At 42.6% G+C, this 19,470-nt stretch overlaps 1 protein-coding gene across 1 annotated transcript; it reads right to left on the bottom strand.

Moving 5' to 3' along the window:
* Positions 1–7,203: 7,203 nt before the first annotated feature.
* KCNJ11 (potassium inwardly rectifying channel subfamily J member 11) lies at positions 7,204–12,106 on the bottom strand. Its single transcript, XM_038407989.2, has one exon. It carries the CDS (start codon positions 10,455–10,457, stop codon positions 9,252–9,254), a length of 1,206 nt encoding a protein of 401 aa, XP_038263917.1. The 5' UTR covers positions 10,458–12,106; the 3' UTR covers positions 7,204–9,251.
* Positions 12,107–19,470: the final 7,364 nt, after the last annotated feature.

Here is a 19,470-nt window from a genome sequence, read left to right as displayed (position 1 = left end):
CAGTTCTAACAGTGGAATGCTCACATGTAGACAGGGCCTCAGTTTCCCTGTAACAGTCATAGGTAAATTTCCAACAAGATTTTGCCTATTCCCTATGGTTTCTAGTTTCCTACTGCAAATTCTACAGACTTCAGACAATTATTGTAAATTGAATCTAGCTACCATTAACACAGTCTTCGATGTTACACCTACAGAATAGATAAATACATTAACAGGGTTTTATTTTTGTGACCCTCCCTATCAAAATAACTATCACTTCAGAGAACCCCAGGCTGGTTCTCTCCTTTTCTTTACCAGACACCCACTATCTCCCCTTTACTGCCAATCCCAACCCTTTTGCCTTTCAATTTATCTTCCCACTCAGCCTGTCGTCCAAGTTACTTGTTTTCAACCCAACGGCAGAGTTACTGACATCTCCACCCCAAACAACACCTTCCAGGGCTAATTCTCCAAATCAGCAAAGGGGTGTTGAGAGTACTAGCCACCCACATCCTACCCCAGTGTTGTGTTTGCAGTCTAGTAGCTTTTGGGGTTAAAAATGTAATTATCTTAAATGAACAGGACCTCAAACAAAAGACATTGTTCAATTTGTTTACATATCTGTGAGATTATTTACCAGCTTCTCAGGTCAAAGGAAAAAACCATACAAAAAGAGTTAAATACTCACAAGCTGGAAAGGTGAGAAGGAGTTACAGCCTGTAGTTGTTGAAGGCAAAATTGCTCTTTTAGGGGCACAGCTGGCTTGCTCTCCCAGATTAAAAAGACCAGCTATCAAGAGAACATGCTCAGAAAGGCTCCCAAGACAAGGGAAGAGTCACATTGGTCACTAGGCAGTTATAAAGCAGGGAGATTTCAGGATAAAGGGGCAAAGCACCTTGCCCCCTCCAAGGCAAGTCCATTTCCATGTAAATAAAAAAATATTTCTGCTCAGAAGTATATTAAGTAGCCCTCAGTGTCCTCCACTATATCATGGATCACAGACTGCTGCTGCTATAACCTTGGGAGCCAATGGTATCATGGAAACCGGGGCAGCCATGTTGCCATGGCTGGCAGACTGAGAATTTTGTGCAGCTGGTGCCGAGTCTGTGGGATTTGGCTGAGGGTTTCCCAAATGCTCAATCTATACGTGTCTCTGCAGCAGGCCCTATCCCTGCCAAACCGTTTTAGGAAAATGTATTCTGTGCTTACTAGAAAATTTCTTTTGAGTGCGCAGGTCCATAGATCCATTACAATGGGTATTTCAGCCTGCTTGGGGGCAGAACCACCACCTGTCAGGCATTGGAACTGTCCCTTCAAGTGGATTAGCTCCCAGACAGGAAGGTTGGGGTGGGGTGCTGCAGAAGCCCATATTCTGTTAGGGGCAGTGGGAATGGAGAGGATCTCTTTCAAGCAACTTGGTCCCAGAGTGATTCCTGAACACCACACAGAGGAATGTCCCACCCCTACAGCTCGCTTCAATTTTTTCTGCCTCCTCAGTGGTTGGCAGCTAAACCAGACCTCCCTGCTGCAGAACTGTGCTGGGGAAAATTCCAGACTTTATTTCAAATTTCTGATTAATATTTCAGCTCAAAAATGCGTCCATGTAATTCCCAGGCATGTCCCAGGGCTGCATTTGATTTCTGGGGAGACTTTCTCCTCCAGCTCTGTTTCTCCTTCTGAGGTGTTTGCAGCAATTGCTGCCCCATCAGGCTTCAGGGAGAGAGCTAGGCTGACAAAAGCAGGTGAAAGGAATGGTCTGTGTCCCTTGCTTCCCATATCCAGTGTCCCACTGGGAGCTCATCTGGCTTTGTGGGAAGAGTGCAGTTTTCCTCTGAGCCCAGTATGGTGGGGGGGGGGGTCCCCCGGCCCTCCTCTCCCACACCAGAAAGGCACTAGGCAGGACTGGAGAGGTCAGCTCTGATGGGATGCGGGATACAGGCTACAGCCCAGAGCAGGGCAGGGTCACCCCCCCTATCCTTGGCAGGAAAGGAGGCAGGCAGAAAACATGGAGCCCTCAGAGAGTTAGCGTCTATGGGTAAGTGCAGATATTTTAATCTGTTGACTGAACTCAGTATTAATAGGTGTGTCAGAAGACAAACAGGAAACGGAGTAAAGAGAGACTGGAAATGCTTTGCCTTGGGAAATTCCTCCAAGTCCGTCATTGCAGACTCACATGTGTGACAGTTCTTTAAAGCTTTATTGTGTTTCTGCCTCTGAGTGGTTTGTAAATGTCACGGTAAACCAGAGCTGCATGCAGCATACAGCAACTCATAAACCCCCAGAACTGCTAAGAGATGGTGATATCTAGACACTCTCAAGAATGTCTTCTGCTCTTTTAATAGCACAGCTTGGGTGAGGGTGTATAGGTTTGTATCACGTATCTTTCTCCTGTTGCTAACATCAAAAATAGTACACAGAGTCATTTGTTACAGACAGTGAACAAAACACCCACCAGACATTTTGAACACACTTCACATAATCTTGTAGGACCTAAATCCTGAAATATTTTCCTAGTTTTTCTTCAGGCAAAGTTCTCATTGATCTCAGCAGGAGCTTCGCTTGAGTAATGACTGCAGGATTGACCCTTCCGTCTTCTCTGTCTTCGGGTTAACTCCTTCCCACCACTGACTTCAATGAGACTATATGTTTGTGTGAAGTTAGATAGGTGAGGCCCTTTGGGTCTGATCGAAAGCTCACTGAAGTCAATGAGCGTTTTTCTATTGACCTCCGTGGGCTTTGTATCAGGCCTGTTGTGCTTCTGTATACTGTGGACATGGCCTTTTACACTTCTCAGATTGGGGCAGTTATATCTGACTGAATGGAAGCCAGTGTGTGAGGTTAAAATGCAGAGAGTACCACTAATCAGTTCTGATCTCGCAAATTTTAGAGGAAACACAAGTGTGGCACTGCAAGGGAGGAGGGGGTGAGGAAGAGAAATGCTAGTTATTTAAAAATCCCTTCTTCCCATAAATCCTGTCACTCCATCCTCATGGCCCCCTCACTTTCATTGCTTCCATCTTCCACCTAGTTAAAAACATAAAATCTTATTTTCTCCCTGTTGTTCCTAGCCCCATAGCATCAACTGCTGACGGAAGATGATACACAGAGGGGGCACTATAGGGGAATCATTGACTCTTACCTTTAATTTCAGGGCCTTGCAGCAGGTCAGATTCCATTGCTAGTGAAATTGAAGTTCATGCAGTGCGGCATCTTCTAGTGTGATTTATTCATTCACACTATATATATTACATGTTGCTGGTTTTCAGCAGAGGGAGTCACAAGCTGCAAGCAGGCAATGTGCTTTACAGGGACTGACCGAGCTTATGTCCCCCCGCCCCCACATTACCATAGTATCTGAATGTTTCACACTCTTTAATGTATTTATGTTTATGACACTCCTGTGTGGTTAAGGAGTACTAAAATACCAGTGTCACAGATGGGAAACTGAGACACCGCATGACTAAGTTACTTGCACAAGGTCACACAGGAAACCTGTGGAGGAGCAGGGAATATGGCAGTAGTCCCAAACTATTGCCCTAACCACTAGACAGGCTTTCCTCTCTTTATTTCAGTCATCACAGCCCAGCTGCCCAGGAACAGCTCCCTTCAGTCTATCCCTCTGGTCTCCAATTGCCTTTTTACACTCCTCCCTGACCACCTGCAGACTCCCTACCTCTCTCTGCAACCATCCCCACAACTGGCATGGAACCTGCATGTCTTGGCAGCCTATAGCCCGCCAGTGCAAGGGTCAGAAGAGCAGCAGATTCACTCCCTAGTAGAGTCATAACACTGCCTCTGGGACCTACAACTGCAGAGGCTTCATCCACATTTGTCCCACCTCCAAAGCCAACATTACTAATAATTCTTTTCATTCTAGAGGGAACTCATAAAAATCCACAAACCCACTACTCTGTCCTCCTGAAAACCCACTTGTGTTGTGATACCCACAAACTACCTGACTGTGGGTAGGCAGCCGATATGCTATGACTGTTGCTTAGTTACTAATCAGATGGCTGTCTCAACATTCCCTTGTGCTCCCTGTCTGTTTGTAGTTTCTAGGTTTTGTCTCCTGCCTCACCCTTTGCTTGTAAATGCATTTGAGCAGGGTCATTTTTTCATTGTGTGTGGCACACTAGGGCCCTGCCCCGGGCTGGGGCATGGAAACATAGTACATATATTAATTAATACAACTAACAGGGCGTCTTTCATCCAAAGTTCACAGACTGCTAAGCATCAGCTCAGCCTTACAACGCCTGTGTGAGGTGTGCAAGTGCTCAGACAGGATGGTGATAACTGGGGTTTAAACACCCAGACAATGGTTATCACCATTTTACAGATATGTTAACAGAGGCAAATCCTACACACTGGTGATCTGCGTGTTAAGAGCATTCCTGTAAAAACACATGCGCAGACCTCTGCAGCAAGGTGGCAAAGGGCTCTGGGTGGACACACAATCCACCTGTGCAGAACAGTTTGCAGGATTAAGACTTCAATGACTACAGCAAAGGCACCAAATGAGTAAATAACTGAGATGGGACTAGAGTGCAGGATCACTGACCCCTTCCCTGACCTATTCCCTAGTACCTAAACCACACTCCCTCCCACAATGCCCTGCAACAGGAACAAAACAAGATGCTTTGCTAGACCTTATTAGTATCCAATAGATATTAATAGGCCACTGATTCTTTAAGTTTTATTAATAAGAATCAGTGACAGGTGAGAGGCTTGATATTTCACATAACTGTTTTCTGTGTTGCTGAAATCTATGACATTCTTATGGGGGTTTTTTGGAAACAAATTCTTCAGTGCTTTTTTCACAAAATCAGATCTGTGCCAGCAGCCCTACAATACTTAACCAGCGTATGTTTGTGTGTGTGAAAGAGAGAGAGGGGGATAGGGAAAAGCTTAAAGAAGCAATTACAACTTCAACACGCATTCTGTTGATTAATAATTAGTATTACATTATTAACTAGGAATAAATAGCCAATCAATCATGAGACTCAACTACTGCAGTTCCCTCCCAACAAGATTTCCAGCAGGGCTCCTCTGTGCAAATTGCAGCAATGCGTTTACTCACTGGATTGAGCAACTGTGATCATATTACGTGGGACCTGCATTCTCTATTATGACTTCTATAAAGGGTAGATTAAAAACCAGCAAGGCCAATTCAAAATCAAAGCCCATTACAGTACATAGGATCTGGCTTTATTTGGTACCTGCTCCTGTCTCCTGACCATCCCATCCACCTTTTCGGTATTCAGTCATCTCAGCTTAGATTAGTAGCTGATCAAGCCTTTGCTGTGGTGACTGCCCAGGCATGGCCCTTACTCCTCCTTGATATCTGTCTCAGTTCCTCTCTCTCTCCTCCCCCCCGATCATATTGTTTTAAAGAAGTATTTAAAAATATATTTGCTATGACGGTCATTTGACCTTCCCAGCCACCACATGCATCTGCCTGAGTTTGCTTCTCATTTTTAATATTTTTTTGTTACAGATATTGTAATATTGAGATTTTTATTGTGTTTTATACTATATTATTATGACTTGTCCATCAGTGCTCTGTGGCAGGGTCATTTATAACTAATATTGGGCTCTATAATGATATCATTTAAAAAAAATAGTGCCTATTGATTTCAATGGGGAGCTTTGCATAAAATTGATGGCACAACAGGGCTTATTATTCTTATTAACAGTAACTAAAATTATGTTAAAACTATGACAAATACCTTGACTAGCCTTCAATTGATTTTTATTAACATGATTCACCTGTTTTTTCTTATAATCCCATCTGTTAAATTGAATCTTCTCCATCCCTTTATTGCTATAATATATTAATATCTGAGTCATGACACTTGGCTTTTCACAAACACAGAGACTTATTCAGGGTGTGATCCTGAGTTAAATGGGACTAAATGTATTTGTGAACAAAGTTCCTCGTGTCCATGTTTGCAGAATTGGATCCTTTCTTTCATCATTCAAACAGTTTCATTTACCCTGTTCAATATTGCCAAATAGAGCACTAAGCAGCATGAACTGTGAGCTTCTCATAACTTAATAACCATTAATGGGCCACTTCAGGATACTTGCTAGGAATTACTCCCATCTGATATCCAAGGGACTCTTGGAGAGTTCAAAACCCCCACTCGTGGACTATAGAAGAAGTCATTTAGCTTCATGCTAAGATAAAGTTTTTTTCCCATACAGAATGATAGCACTAAAGCTCTAACTGGATCACTCAGAAGAGAGAATGTTCTTGGTCAGCGTAAACCCAAACTCACGGAAAGCTTCAAATTTTGGGTCTTCTCACATCCCTTGTAAATAACAGTTGATGGCAACAAAATAAAATGTTCTTCACAAATTTTTAATGTCTGGAGGCACTTTTTAACATTTAACTTTTTTCCCCATGACATTTGACTTTGAAAATTCTTTTTGTGTGTGTTTAAAACCTCTAAAGAAGAAGATAATTTAAAAACTGAGAAAAATAAAAGACTGGAAACAGATTTATGAAAGTCTTGGTTAAATTCATGAAAATCTTGGTTAAAGCCACAGAAACCATTATTTTGTGATTCTTTTCCTTTTCATTCTCTTCCTTGAGATTCCTTTCTTTGGCATCTGTTACTCCAACACTGGAGAAAACTAGATTTCTTGTAAAGATACACAAAAGATGGTCCTGAAAACAGTTCAGTAACAGCAAGCTCCTCCTCCCAGCTTCGCCCTCCTCACTTCACAGAAAACAAAGAGAATCCATGTAGCTTGAGTAATATAGATTCCCTGAGGGAAGAATAATCACGGGCACTTGCATGGTAGTGTTGCTTAAATTTCTTCTCACGTAGGCCAAATCCTAAAAAATGCTTTAGTGTAATAACAGCTTCCAAACAATTTCCAATAAACATCTACAAGTATCTCTTATACACTGATATAAGGCACAATAGAGAAAAGACAATGACTTTTCAGGTCATTTGAAATTCCCCTAGTGATATTTATCTATGCATTTTATAATGACAGAATGGTAGGATAGTGACAGGTAGCAAACAGAAGAGTAAATTTTCAAAGGGGTATACACCTTCCACCTGCACCTAGGAGAAACATGCAGAACTACCTTTCAGGAGCAGAATGGCACAGTAAGTAAAACAAAGGGTAGGCAAATAACATTGCAATTAAATTGAATTTCAAAAAAGTAACTTCACCACCAGAAACAATTTTTTAGGCTTTTCCTTTTTTTAAAAAAAATGTAACATTTGTTTTTATTTTACCAAAGTATAAAATGTATATGTTCAAATTTTCCTTGCATGTGGCTATACATTAGTCCTATTTTGATCATAAGCTGTTCTGGACAGGGACCTTGTCTTCTCATTGTGAAACACCTAGTATACTTTTCGCACTGTACAAATAATAAAAAGTTTGTTAACCCTTTGGAAAATTAGATACATATTTATATGCTCCTAAGCATTCCTTTAGCTGGCAGCCTGGATAGTGCCAGTGCAAGCCTTAATATTGCTAAAACATGCAACAATATAATAGTATTTCTAATATTCTAAAATGGACTGAGATTTTATTTCTGAAATTGCATTTCATTTTACCATAGATTCTTATTTAGTGAATATGCAACTTTCCTTTTCCCTTTTAATCTCAGCTTGCATGAATGTGTTATGATACTGACAAGTCTAAAAAAATTGACCAGAGCAACACTAACACAAATTATTTTCGGAGTTGTCTTGTGTTAGTGCATAAGAGACAAAGAGTTGTCACACTGAAATGCCTTTGAATAATGTAACCTCTCACAGCTTCTTATGAAATATCAACACCACACAACTTCTGTCATGAGTGTGGGCCCAGTCTCTGTTCAGGCTTAGACCAAATTCCCTTTCACTTCAATGACAATTTGAGGTATTTGTAAACAGTATATTGTAAATTGCATTATCAGGGTCCTATACTTCCACACATGGAAATGCTATTGTTGTTAATGGGGGGTTCCTCATGTAGAGGATTTACAGGATCCGGCTAATAGGGACTGGCTATCCAGTTTTCTCTCTTCTATTTGTAAACTGAGTGAATTCGTTGTATGAATATGGATAGTTTGTTTTCCATTAAGTGCCTGATTCTGTATTAACAGCTCATACAAAATTCAATATAGACAAGGAGAATTTAAGGTATGAGGGGAATTTAGGCTCAGACCCTAAATGAAAAGGAAACAAAGGTGACATGGCACCCAGGAAGTGGACTGCATTGTCCTATAAGTCCCTCCTTTACATGATCACAAATCACATTAACATCATTTTTAAACCTGAAAATTTTTTAAAAGGTGTTGCTGAGTGCATGCAAATACTGTTCAATGTAATTTGGGTCTGCTCTTCTGCAGATGACTTTCTACATAAGATCTCTGATTTTATTTAATTTCCATCTTATTTGATGGCTTTTACTCTGATGTGTAGGACTGGGAAATGAATTTTCATAAGTGTCCTACTTCATTGTGGCAGGGTTTTTGTTTGTTTTCTTACATACAGTCACTTAATATATTTCATTTTTTCCTACGTACAGTATATTTCATTCATGTCATAGCAATTAATATTTGCTGTTCTTTGTAAAGACAAAATATTTTTAGAGCCATAGTTGCATCATTCACTATCAGAAATATATATTAAATGTTTATTTTGTAAAATGGTTTTAAAATTAACAAAAGCATGCAGTTTATATTGCTTTTTCAATCAACAGATCCAAACATACCATATAGACTAAATAAAGCTGTAAATTTATTTCTTTAAGCCATAAAGCACCATAATCTAAACAGACACCTTCATATCTGGACTTTTTTGGGGTGCAAATCTTACTGCATGGTCTTTTTGTTGTTATATAAACTCCATTTAACTTTAATAATTATAATCAAAGACTTTTTTCCTGTATTGTGATTGTTTATAAAACCAGTTTAAAAACATGAACTTTCTGAGAGGCATTGCAAGACCAAAAATAATGCAACCTGCTAGGCAACAGATAAACTTACTTTTCAAGAAAAGGCATTATTCAGTGTGCATGAATCATCCAAAATGATCATGCAAATAAACAAGACCGTCTGAACTGAAATTACAAGCAAGAGAATAAATTTTTTCCACACCCAATGTTGCTTAAAAATGTTGCAGGCCTTTAAAAAAATAAAATTAACTTTAATTTATCCTGCAATAAATAATACTGCACACACCTTGTGCTACCAACCTGGCTAAGAAAAATAAGAGGCCATCTCAGTGTTCTTTTTATTGCATCTTTCCTCTAAAATGGTGTCAGGAAGGCTCATCAGTTATGGTAAATTTGGGCTTTAACCTGAAAGACCTCTTCCTGCTGGTGCTTTTAGGTGACAACGGGATGGAGTCTATGATGCTCCTGTCTTCCTCTAGCTGCCTGGCAGTGCAAGAGGGGGTGGGTACTCTCACCGTGTTGCCAAACTTAGAGTAGTCCACTGAGTACCTACCATCTTCCTCAGCCACGATGGGCACAAACCTTTGGCCCCAGAGGATTTCGTCAGCCAGATAGGAGGTCCTGGCTTGGGTGGTGATGCCAGTGGTCTCCACCACCCCTTCCAAGATGACGATGACTTCTAGGTCCTCATGGTGGTTGAGGTGTTGGGGGGAGATGTCGTAGAGCGGGCTGTTCTTGTCTATCACATGGTAGATGATGAGCGGGGAGACCAGGAAGATGTTGCTGCCCCCGACCGGGTTCTCCATCTGGACGTCGATCTGGTTGAGGGGCACCACCTCGCCCTCCAGGCTGGTGGTCTTCTTCACCACTTGCATGCGGATGGTGGCGCTGATGATCATGCTCTTGCGCAGGTCGCCCACCCGCAGCATGAAGCAGAGCCTGCCCTCCCGCAGGGCGATCACCGCGTGCTTGCTGAAGATGAGGGTCTCGGCCCGGCGGTGCGCCTGAGCCGTCTTCATGAAGATGCAGCCCAGCATGATGGCGTTGATCACCAGCCCCACGATGTTCTGCACGATCAGCATCAGGATGGCGGCCGGGCACTCCTCGGTCACCATGCGGCCCCCGAAGCCGATGGTCACCTGCACCTCGATGGAGAAGAGGAAGGCGGAGGTGAAGGAGTGGATGCTGGTCACGCAGGGCACGAAGCCCCCGGCCTCCTCCTCCCCAGCCTCCCGGCTCCCCCCAGCCCGCAGCTGCGTGCTGTGGTCCAGGTCCCCGTGGGCGAAGGCGATCAGCCACCACGTCATGCCGAAGAGCAGCCAGCTGCACAGGAAGGTCATGGTGAAGATGACCAGCGTGTGCGGCCACTTGAGGTCCACCAGGGTGGTGAAGACGTCCTGCAGGAAGCGGCCCTGCTCCCGGATGTTCTTGTGGGCCACGTTGCAGGTGCCGCTCTTCCCCACGAACCTGGCCCGCCGCTCCCGGGCGCGGTAGCGGGCGGGATCCGGGACATCCTCGGCGAGGCGGGTCAGCACATACTCCTCGGGGATGATCCCTTTCCTGGACAGCATGGCTCCCCCGGGGCGCTCAGCAATGCCCCATGCCGGCTCCGGCGAGCAGCCCGGCACACGCGGATCCTCCCCACCCCCCCGCTCTCCCTTCCCCGGCTCCGCTCCCGGGCCCCGCTGCCTTCTTCCTCCGGCCCCGCAGCCCCGTCCTGGGCAAGCCCCCGCTGCTCACGCCAATCACCGCCCCGGGAGCGGCGCGGGAGGGTGGGGATAGGAAACGGGGAGGCAAAGGGTTAGCACCTGCTGCACGGCTCCGGATTGCAGCAGCCAGGGCTTCGGGCAGGCAGAGCCTCCGCCCGGGCCTGTCCCCAAAGGCGGGGAGCTCCCCCCGCCGCCGGTGAAAGGGACGATGCACGGAGAGGTGCATTCAGCCCCCCCCCCCCCCTGCGCTCGGCACGACTGCAGCGCTCTCTGCGCCGCCCAGGGCAAGGCGGGGAGCAGCAGGGGGCGCCTCGGCGCCGGAGATTCCCGGCTCAGGTGGATGGGGCGGCGGCGGGCGGGCACCGAGAGAGCGGGGGTCACAGACGGGGCGAGCAGGGGACAGACAAACCCTCTCGCCTTCAGCCGCGGGGCCCAGGGCCTCACCGTGCAGCTCCCTGTGGGCCCGCGAGTGTCGGCTCATTTCCCCGCCGCGATCTCCCTGCACCAGCTCCGCGTGTGCCCTTCCTCGGGGCCCTGCGGTCCTCGCCAGCCGGCTCGAGGCAGAAGGGAAACCTGCCGCCAGTGCGAGGGAAAGAGAACGGTGCGACCAGCTGGGAATAGCCGGGGCTTTAATGCCACGAAATGCAGCTTGCCTTGCCCCTGTGAACAGGCTCCGGGTATCGCAAGCGGTTCTGGGGTTTGAGCTTAATGGTCTTCTAAGGAACAACAACAACAACAACTTCCCATCGTTACGCATTGCTGCGCACCTCCGTTAAAAAGGGGTGGTTTGGCTCTGTTCATATTTACGATCTGCTGCTGTACTGAAAGCTTGCTCTGTTCTGTGCAAGGGTTGTTTCCGTGTAGCAGTGCAACACGGCAAGATTAAACATAAAATGTTTTTTAAAGGGAGGTTTGGCAAGTTTTCCCAGGGGGAGGTTTCTAGTCAAATTGTTGCACTTCGTAAGCCGGTTCAGATCAGGGACAGAACAGAGTGGGATAATGCAGACCTAGCCCAAGGTCACTTGGCAAATTTCATTTATAACCTAAATATGGAGATCACTTTTAGCACCATGATTCTCTGAATCCCAAATCAGTATGTTGGGGAACCAATCTTGTTTTTTCTATCAATTTCAAACATTGCATCCTTGTACAATTAAAAAAAAAAGTTGACGTTTTGATTAAGTTTTATATGATACTGCTTTAGCTCAATGGGGCATAAAACTGCAGAAATTCTCAACTTCTGGTTGCTGATCCATGTGATAAATAAATACATACATCGCTGAGCTATTTCTGTGGCACATAGACTTCTGGTATGTAGGCTCCATAAATATTTACGTTAAATTTTATTAATGATCTTGTTTGTTTAGTGGTGGTCTTGATTGAGAGTATTTTGAGGATAGCTTTACTTTCGGTGTCTATTTTTTAATATGATTAAGTTTTGTGTTTGTCTAACTTGTGCTGAGGAAATGACATATAAAATGGCTCTTTTTAAATAAATCTTTATTAAAAGGAAATTCAGAAGAGGTTGCATTGCAGTTTTTATTTAAATAGTAGGAAAGGCTGCATTTAAGAATCAGATGGTTCAGCTTGATAATGAAGGATGGGAACTTTGTTTACAGAGTTCCTGGTCCAGCAAAACACTTAAGCCCACGCTTAAATACAAGCTTGTAAATACATTTAAGCCTGGGCTTAAATGAATCAGTGCCTAACCAAACCAGCTCTAATTGAATTGTCTAGAATTATTTATCATTTATCCCTAAACTTTTAAAAGAAAGTTTACTGAATGGATAGCTAATAAAGCAGAAGAAGTAGTTTTCTAAAGCCAAGAACCATTGCTCCAGTATGAGGGGTGGAGAAAATGTGAATCATAGCAGGAAGGCACATGAACGCAAGCAAGGGGTTGTTGGATGGACCCTGCAAATGCAGTAGAAGAGAAAGGAAGGAGGGAAGGCTTAATCCTACCCCATGTGTATTTTAAAACAACAACATGACTTCAAGAGATGTTAAAATTGCTAGAGGAGGTAACAAAAAGAAGAAACCAGAGCTTATGTTTGTGTGTGCACACGTACTCACACACCATGTGCAACCAAGAGAATGTGCATTATTTAACTACAGAATCTGGAATGATTTTTCCAGAGTGTATAGTTAGCAATAATTTTTAAAGGGCACTATTAGTGGGTTTATGCTCAAAACTAATTGAATAAAGACAGTAAATAAGTATACTGTTTTATATTTATGCCTAGACCGTAAAATGATTGAATTGCTTGAGTTTACCAGCATGCACTGCCTGGGATGTCTTTCTTTTGTGTTAATGTTAAGAAAGAATATACACAAAAACAATTGTTTTGCCCTGCATTAAAAGGAAAAGGTTGAAGGTTTCCAGGGGTTGTGTGCATTGGTCAAATCCCCCTTAAGCTTCGGAGTGTTTAAGTGTTGTGCCATAAAATCTAAGCAGTTATGGGTATTGATTTACTGGATACTGTATCAATACTATAAAGGAGGTTAGTGGGTGGGAGCCAACCAGCATTTGAGGTTGAAATGAACTATGCAACTTCCGCATCTAATGTTCTTGTGGCCTGACTATTGATTTTAGAATAAATATTGCTGACTATACACTCTTAGCGTGGAAAAATCATTCCAGATTCTCAAATTAAATTGATTAATGTTGCCTGGATACTTTTAAAAATATGGATAAACAGTTATATACACACACACACACACATCCAAACATATCTTAGATTGATGTACATAGTCCTTTGGGAGGCTCTATGTTCAATATTCTCTCTCTGTCTCTCTCTCTCTCTCTCTCCTGCCCCCTCCCCCCCATTCTGGGGCTGTCTTTCATGCCTTTTTGATCTCTAACACAAAGATGGTGGTGAAATACTCTGGCACCCTGGTTCTGTGAGCTGTGCTCTGATGCTTTTAATTTTCCTGTCCGCTTTATTTTTCTTGCAGATATTTTAGTGCTGAACTCTAAAGTTCACCCCTTGTACATGGCAGATGAAAATCTTGAATGGTAAAGAATCTGTGTTTAAATTCATACCCTTCACACATGTAATATGAATAGGTTGTACTCAAACAGGATTCTTTTCTACATTTTTTTGACTATTTTTAAAAACTAACTTAAAGGATCGGATACTAAAGGCCCAGTTCACCTCATTGCATCTTGTGCAGCAGTTACTTACACCTGTGTAAAGTAAGTGCAAAGTCCATGTAAAATGCTTCTATACTTACTTGATAACGTTTTATACTCACTTTACTAAAGCTATATATTCTCAAATAATAATAATAAGGTGCTGGGGTACTCGATAATCAGGCCCTTGTTGAAATCAATCGATCAATCCCAAAATCATTTTCTTATTCTTGCCATTGTCCTCCAAAGGGCAATAATTACATTCACTTGAAGTGAAACCGAAAAGAAAGAAAAAAATGCCTGACACCACTTGTGTTAAAATAATCCTATCGAAAGGAAGCTAGCTCACTAGTGCACTAATTTCAATGCTTGGGGCAATAAACCAGCGGTGAAACTTTGGAATAGTATAACATTAGCCAGAGGCAGATTTAGGGGAAGGTGACTGCCTGGGGTGCTGTGCTCAGGGTGAAATGGGCTACAAATGCAATAAAAATAAAGCATTCAAAAGTTTAACAAATGGAGGAGGGGGTGGGGTGCTAAAGACATTCCTCACCATTTGGCCTAGGGCCAGCCCTGACATGAGCTGCACTATCAAGGATGAGCTGGCTTTCTACTTTCGTTTCAGGAATGCTCAGTATTGCAGATCTGGCAGAGGATTTCAGTGTCCCTCACCTCTGGTGGCTGTCACTTACCCACTTACTCTATTCTCCTCCACCTCCAGCACTGGTTGTCTGTGCACATAACTTCAGTCTGGGACAGCAAAACCAGTGGCTTTTTGATGAAGAATTTAAATAGCAGAATAAAGAGGAGCCCTGTCTCTATGTATCAAGTAACAGATATTTAGAAGAAAAAAAAGGTGGCAGTTCTTTATGAGCCAAACTGTTTTTGTTTTAAGTGGTGTAGGACAAATAAGGGTTTACTAAGCTCACAAGAGCAACCCCTCAGCCTGAGGGTTGACACATTGAATAAAGATGGGATAACAGACCTTTTGTTTCTACAAAATGGATTTCATATTTTTATACATTTTTCTTGTTGGTTTGTCTTGCTGAATCATTTCCTATGGGAATTGTGGTTTTATTATAAAGGACCCATAACTGTAAAATAACATTAAAATGGCACTCTGATATTACTGTTTACTTTGCACTTATATTAGACCCTTAATCCAAGGATCATAAAGTGCTTCAAAATATGAATTGAGCCTTGCAGCCCCCCATTAGGTCAAAGTATTATCAGTGTAGTTTTACAGATGGGTAAACTGAGGCAGAAAGAGAGAGCATGCACTAAAAAGTAAGTCAGTAGCAGAACTGGGAATAGAATCTAAGTGACTGATAGTCACATTATCCTGACATCAGTGGAGCCAGAATTTCATCCTAGGAGTCCTGATTCCTCTTGTCCACTAGACAATAATACAGCCTCTCTTGAAATAGAATTAAATGTTATTTAAAGCACTGATTTTTATAATGCTAATATTTATCATAGTGGAAGCATTTCCATATTGCAGCACTATAGGACAAATCGTGACTCTGCAACGCAGCAGGTATAGATTCCAGAAATAGCTTCATGCCCCAGCCAGGCTCCATGCCCAAGGATAGGTAAATTAGGGTGACCAGATGTCCCGATTTTATACGGACAGTCCTGATATTTTGGGCTTAGTCTTACATAGGCGCCTATTAGCCCTCACCCCCGTCCCAATTTTTCACACTTGCTGTCTCGTCACCCTAAGGTAAATGGATTGAGAAGTGGTAGACCTCCCTCTGCACAATAGCCTTTGAGTTAAATAATAATCCTGATAAACCCCTTCCAAGGAAAAGGGTGGTGGTGGAGGTATCAGACACTCCAAGGCATGCAAAATAATTTAGTCTTGTGGGGCTAACATGCTGCTGCCTCATGCATTACTAATCTCTGGGGAGACAGGGATCAAGGATCCCCTAAAGGACAGTGAATTTCCCAGCCTCTTCTAGGGTTTCACAGCTCTCACCACAGAGCAGCCACTCTGCATCGGTCACTGCATGTGCCTGACGAGCCCCAGGATTTTAACCTCACAGGAGTAAGGGCCCTTTGAAGCCCTTAGGATTTGGCCTTTGATATGGGTGAAGTATTTCTTTCTGGTATAAAATATAGAGTGCTGGGAACACATGCTAAGTCTATTAATCTTAAGTGGCATTTATTTAATCAGGCCTCTAAGGTCACACATTCACTCACCAGCAAGCTAACACGCAGAAGGAAATCGTTAGCTATGAATCAGAGGCAACTGTCATATCCTAACTCATGTGAAGCTTCTCCATAAAATCCAGAAGCCATTTTGAATGCCCTCACACCCACAGTTTTATCAGTGAGAAATCTTTTTCTTATTGTATTTTAGTTGTATCCTCTCAACATTACTTATATGCTATAGCAGATATAGATGCTACATATTCTATGATACTTGCGCACTATAGAATAATCTTTCGTGGCACACGATTTTAAATAATTTTACTGCTGTAACACACTAGTAATACTTGTAGTTTTGCAGCTGATTTTTTTGAAGTTCTCCTTGCCACCAAGTTTCTTTGGAAGGGGGATGTTTCCTGATGCTTGTTTTTCAGCTCTTCAGATATAGTTGGCGATGACCGATCTGACACATTTTATTTATGTAACTGTATTGTACCTTTCCATTTTTACTGTTCTTAGTGCTAGAAACTCCTGTTGGTTGTATATTCTCACAATCCAGTTTAATGCCATTTCAGATGCATTGTACAAATAACAACAAGCCAGTGCTGCAAGAAGAGCATCATTTCTAAACTTGAAAACTTTGCATAGTGGAATTTGTAAGCCTCCACTTAAGCAAAACAAACAGTCTTCAGATTTTCCTGCTCCTCACTGAGGCACTGGAAGATAATAATTAGTGCATGAAAAATGTCCCATGAAAAATTTGAGATCACTGATTGCAGAAAACAATCTTTTGAAAATGACAGTCTAGTGCACTACTCCATCTGGATTTCCCCAGGCATGCCTGATTTTCCAAATTCTATGAATTCCTAACCAGGGAAGAAGATGACAAGGATGTGCGGCAGAAGTCACTTGAAAGACAATACCAGAATAAAATTGACTGCAGCCTTCTACTGACTCATTTATGTTGAGAATGTTTAAAAGTTTGTGTATTCTCAAAAGACTGCTTCTTTATATCAGGGAATAGGAGTGAGGATGGGTAGTTGTCTAGCAATTAAATAAATAGTAGGTTGATTACAGTAGGTGTCAGCGCCCTTGATAAAGGTCCATATGCATGTATCACTTATTGATAAAAGTCACAGCGAACTGGAGAGACAATGTGATAGTGAGTTGAACACATGGAGGGCTTGGAGACAAGGAACTATATTTTACACCTGGCTTTTCCACTCACTTGTGTTAGGCAAGTAACAGCCTTTCTGAGCCTCAGTTATCCATCTTTATGAGGGGCATAATAATAGATGTTTACCTGCCTCACATGGATGTTGTGAGGATTAACTAACATTTGGAAATAGTGTGCATTATGTATTGTTATTTTATCACAAATCTGGCCTGCCTCCTTGAAGGGGGTGGCTGAGAGCTGGAACAATCTCAGCACTTTAACAGGAAAGCTGTAGTGGTTATATGGCCTTTTAAAAACTCAAGGGTCTTTATCATTAGTATGATGAATAGTACCTGAACAGGCTTATCTAGCCCAAAGGCCCCCTCCTCATAGGTGGCTGGCAATCCTATGGATTTGCCCAACTGTTCCAAGTCTTGTTACTGGGCAGCATAGCAGTGGTGAATTGAAACTTGTGATGTAGGTTGCTACTTCAACAAAGCAGGTGAAACAAATAAGATGCATCCATGGAATTCATAAACTAAAACCACCCCTCCCTGCCTGGGGGATGTTTCAATTCCCCATCTAAATGGGGTTTATAGGGCTCCACAGTCTCTCAGAACTTAGTTCAGGCATTCACAGATCAGCCAACACTTTGATTTTCCCTTGTAAACTGGGGGTTTCTGACCTTTTTACCAGAAAAAGCTGTCAGTCTATGAAGAAATCTCCTCTGATTGGCTGTCCTGCCCACTCCTAAAGCGGTCAGCCCTTCTGCTTCCCAGCTAGATTATGATTTCTACCATCCCATCCCAGCAGGTGATGACCTTGCTTTGGTTATTACACACTCCTTCATCACCTCCTATCTGGACTATAGCAATGAAGTGTACATGGGCATGAAGCCATCAGCTTTTGGGAAACCCCAACTAGTATTAAACATGGTAGCACGTCTCCTCAGCAACACTGGCTACTGCAAGCACCAAAACCAAAACCTTGCCAAAACTAAACACTCCACTGCATACACAGTTCTCTGACGGGTGAGAGAATGAGAGAAAGAACAAACCACACATGTCAGGTGTCAGTCACACCACTTAATACATTACTGTAGGGTACTGAGGTACTACTGTGATGAGAACAGAATGAGAACTTATGTAGAATAGACTAGAAATATGGAGTGATGGGAGCTGAGGTTTTAGTTCATGCCCCTCTCTAATCAATAGAGTGTTAATGATAGCAAACGGGGAACATCAGCAAAGCACATGATCTCCCAGAAGATACATACACCCAATACATCTCTTGAATGTACTTAGAAGGGAGCAAGAGGAAAGGAATTCTATTTTCTAGCTATCCGGAGCTCAGTCCATCTATTCGTGTGAGTAAAGAGATGGTTTCAAGGTCTTTCAGATCTCATCGTGCTAATTAATAACACCACAGATGAGGCTGAATCTCAAAATTCAGGTCTAGATTTCAAACATCCAGAAGTTTGGGCCCATGGTTTTGCTTTGACCCATTATGGGAACAGGGGCGGTGGAAGGGCTGGAAGGGAAGCTCTGAAGTTTGGATCAAAATCCTGGGCAGATTCTGAATTTCTCCAGTGTTTGGGAGAGGTCTTTGTATTGAAGATTTTGTCCACATTTCTAGATAGTACAGCTCAATAAAGGCTGAAATTAGCTTGAATGAGAATAAGGAACATGGGTAGTGACTAAGAATGCTAACTGGATGCAATGTAGTAAAGAGGAAGCCAAGGGGACATGATCAGCATCAACAAGTAACAGTATACTATATAAAGAAAGAAAGGAAATTAACAGCCTCAGAGAGTGGTAGGCTAAGGAGATCAATGCTTTAGAAAAAAACCTTTGGTGCACCTCTTACCTGCTGCTGTCTAGGCTAGTACTTTGTGGTATACAGAATAGGCATAAATTTAGCATCATCTATGACATAAAGGTCCAGTTACAAGAGTGAATTTACTGTACAAAATATCATTGTGGGGGTGTATTGGATAACCATATCCTGAGAAAAAATGCAGGTGTAACTACTTCCTCCCATGAATTATAGATCTCAAGCGTCCCTTCACACCCAAACTGTGAGACACCAGCAGTTTTATTGCTTTCATCCATTTTTACTGTACTGTTGCATATTTTTTTGATATTTTCTGCTAAGCACTTATCCCACCCTGATCTTTGTGATGGTAGAGAAGGCGCCGTATTGAAATTGCATTGTTTCAATGTGTATTACAGATAGGAAAATATTTTCACAAGGGCTCCACGCATGAACACTTGACATCTTAAGGCTGTAATGTATCTCTTTCTCTCCCCAATCCATTTTAGTCTCCAGAACTATTACTTAATAGGGAGTTGCAATTGCAGCTTTTGAGACCAAGTAGTTATTTTTGTAAATATGGAGAGACAGCAATTTCCTTCGAGTTGCACCTGCTATTCTCA

Source organism: Dermochelys coriacea, chromosome 6 (assembly GCF_009764565.3).
Source record: "Dermochelys coriacea isolate rDerCor1 chromosome 6, rDerCor1.pri.v4, whole genome shotgun sequence".
Classification (NCBI taxonomy): Eukaryota; Metazoa; Chordata; order Testudines; family Dermochelyidae; genus Dermochelys; species Dermochelys coriacea.
Note: the sequence above shows the minus strand (reverse complement) of the source record. Positions and strands in the feature narration are given on the sequence as shown.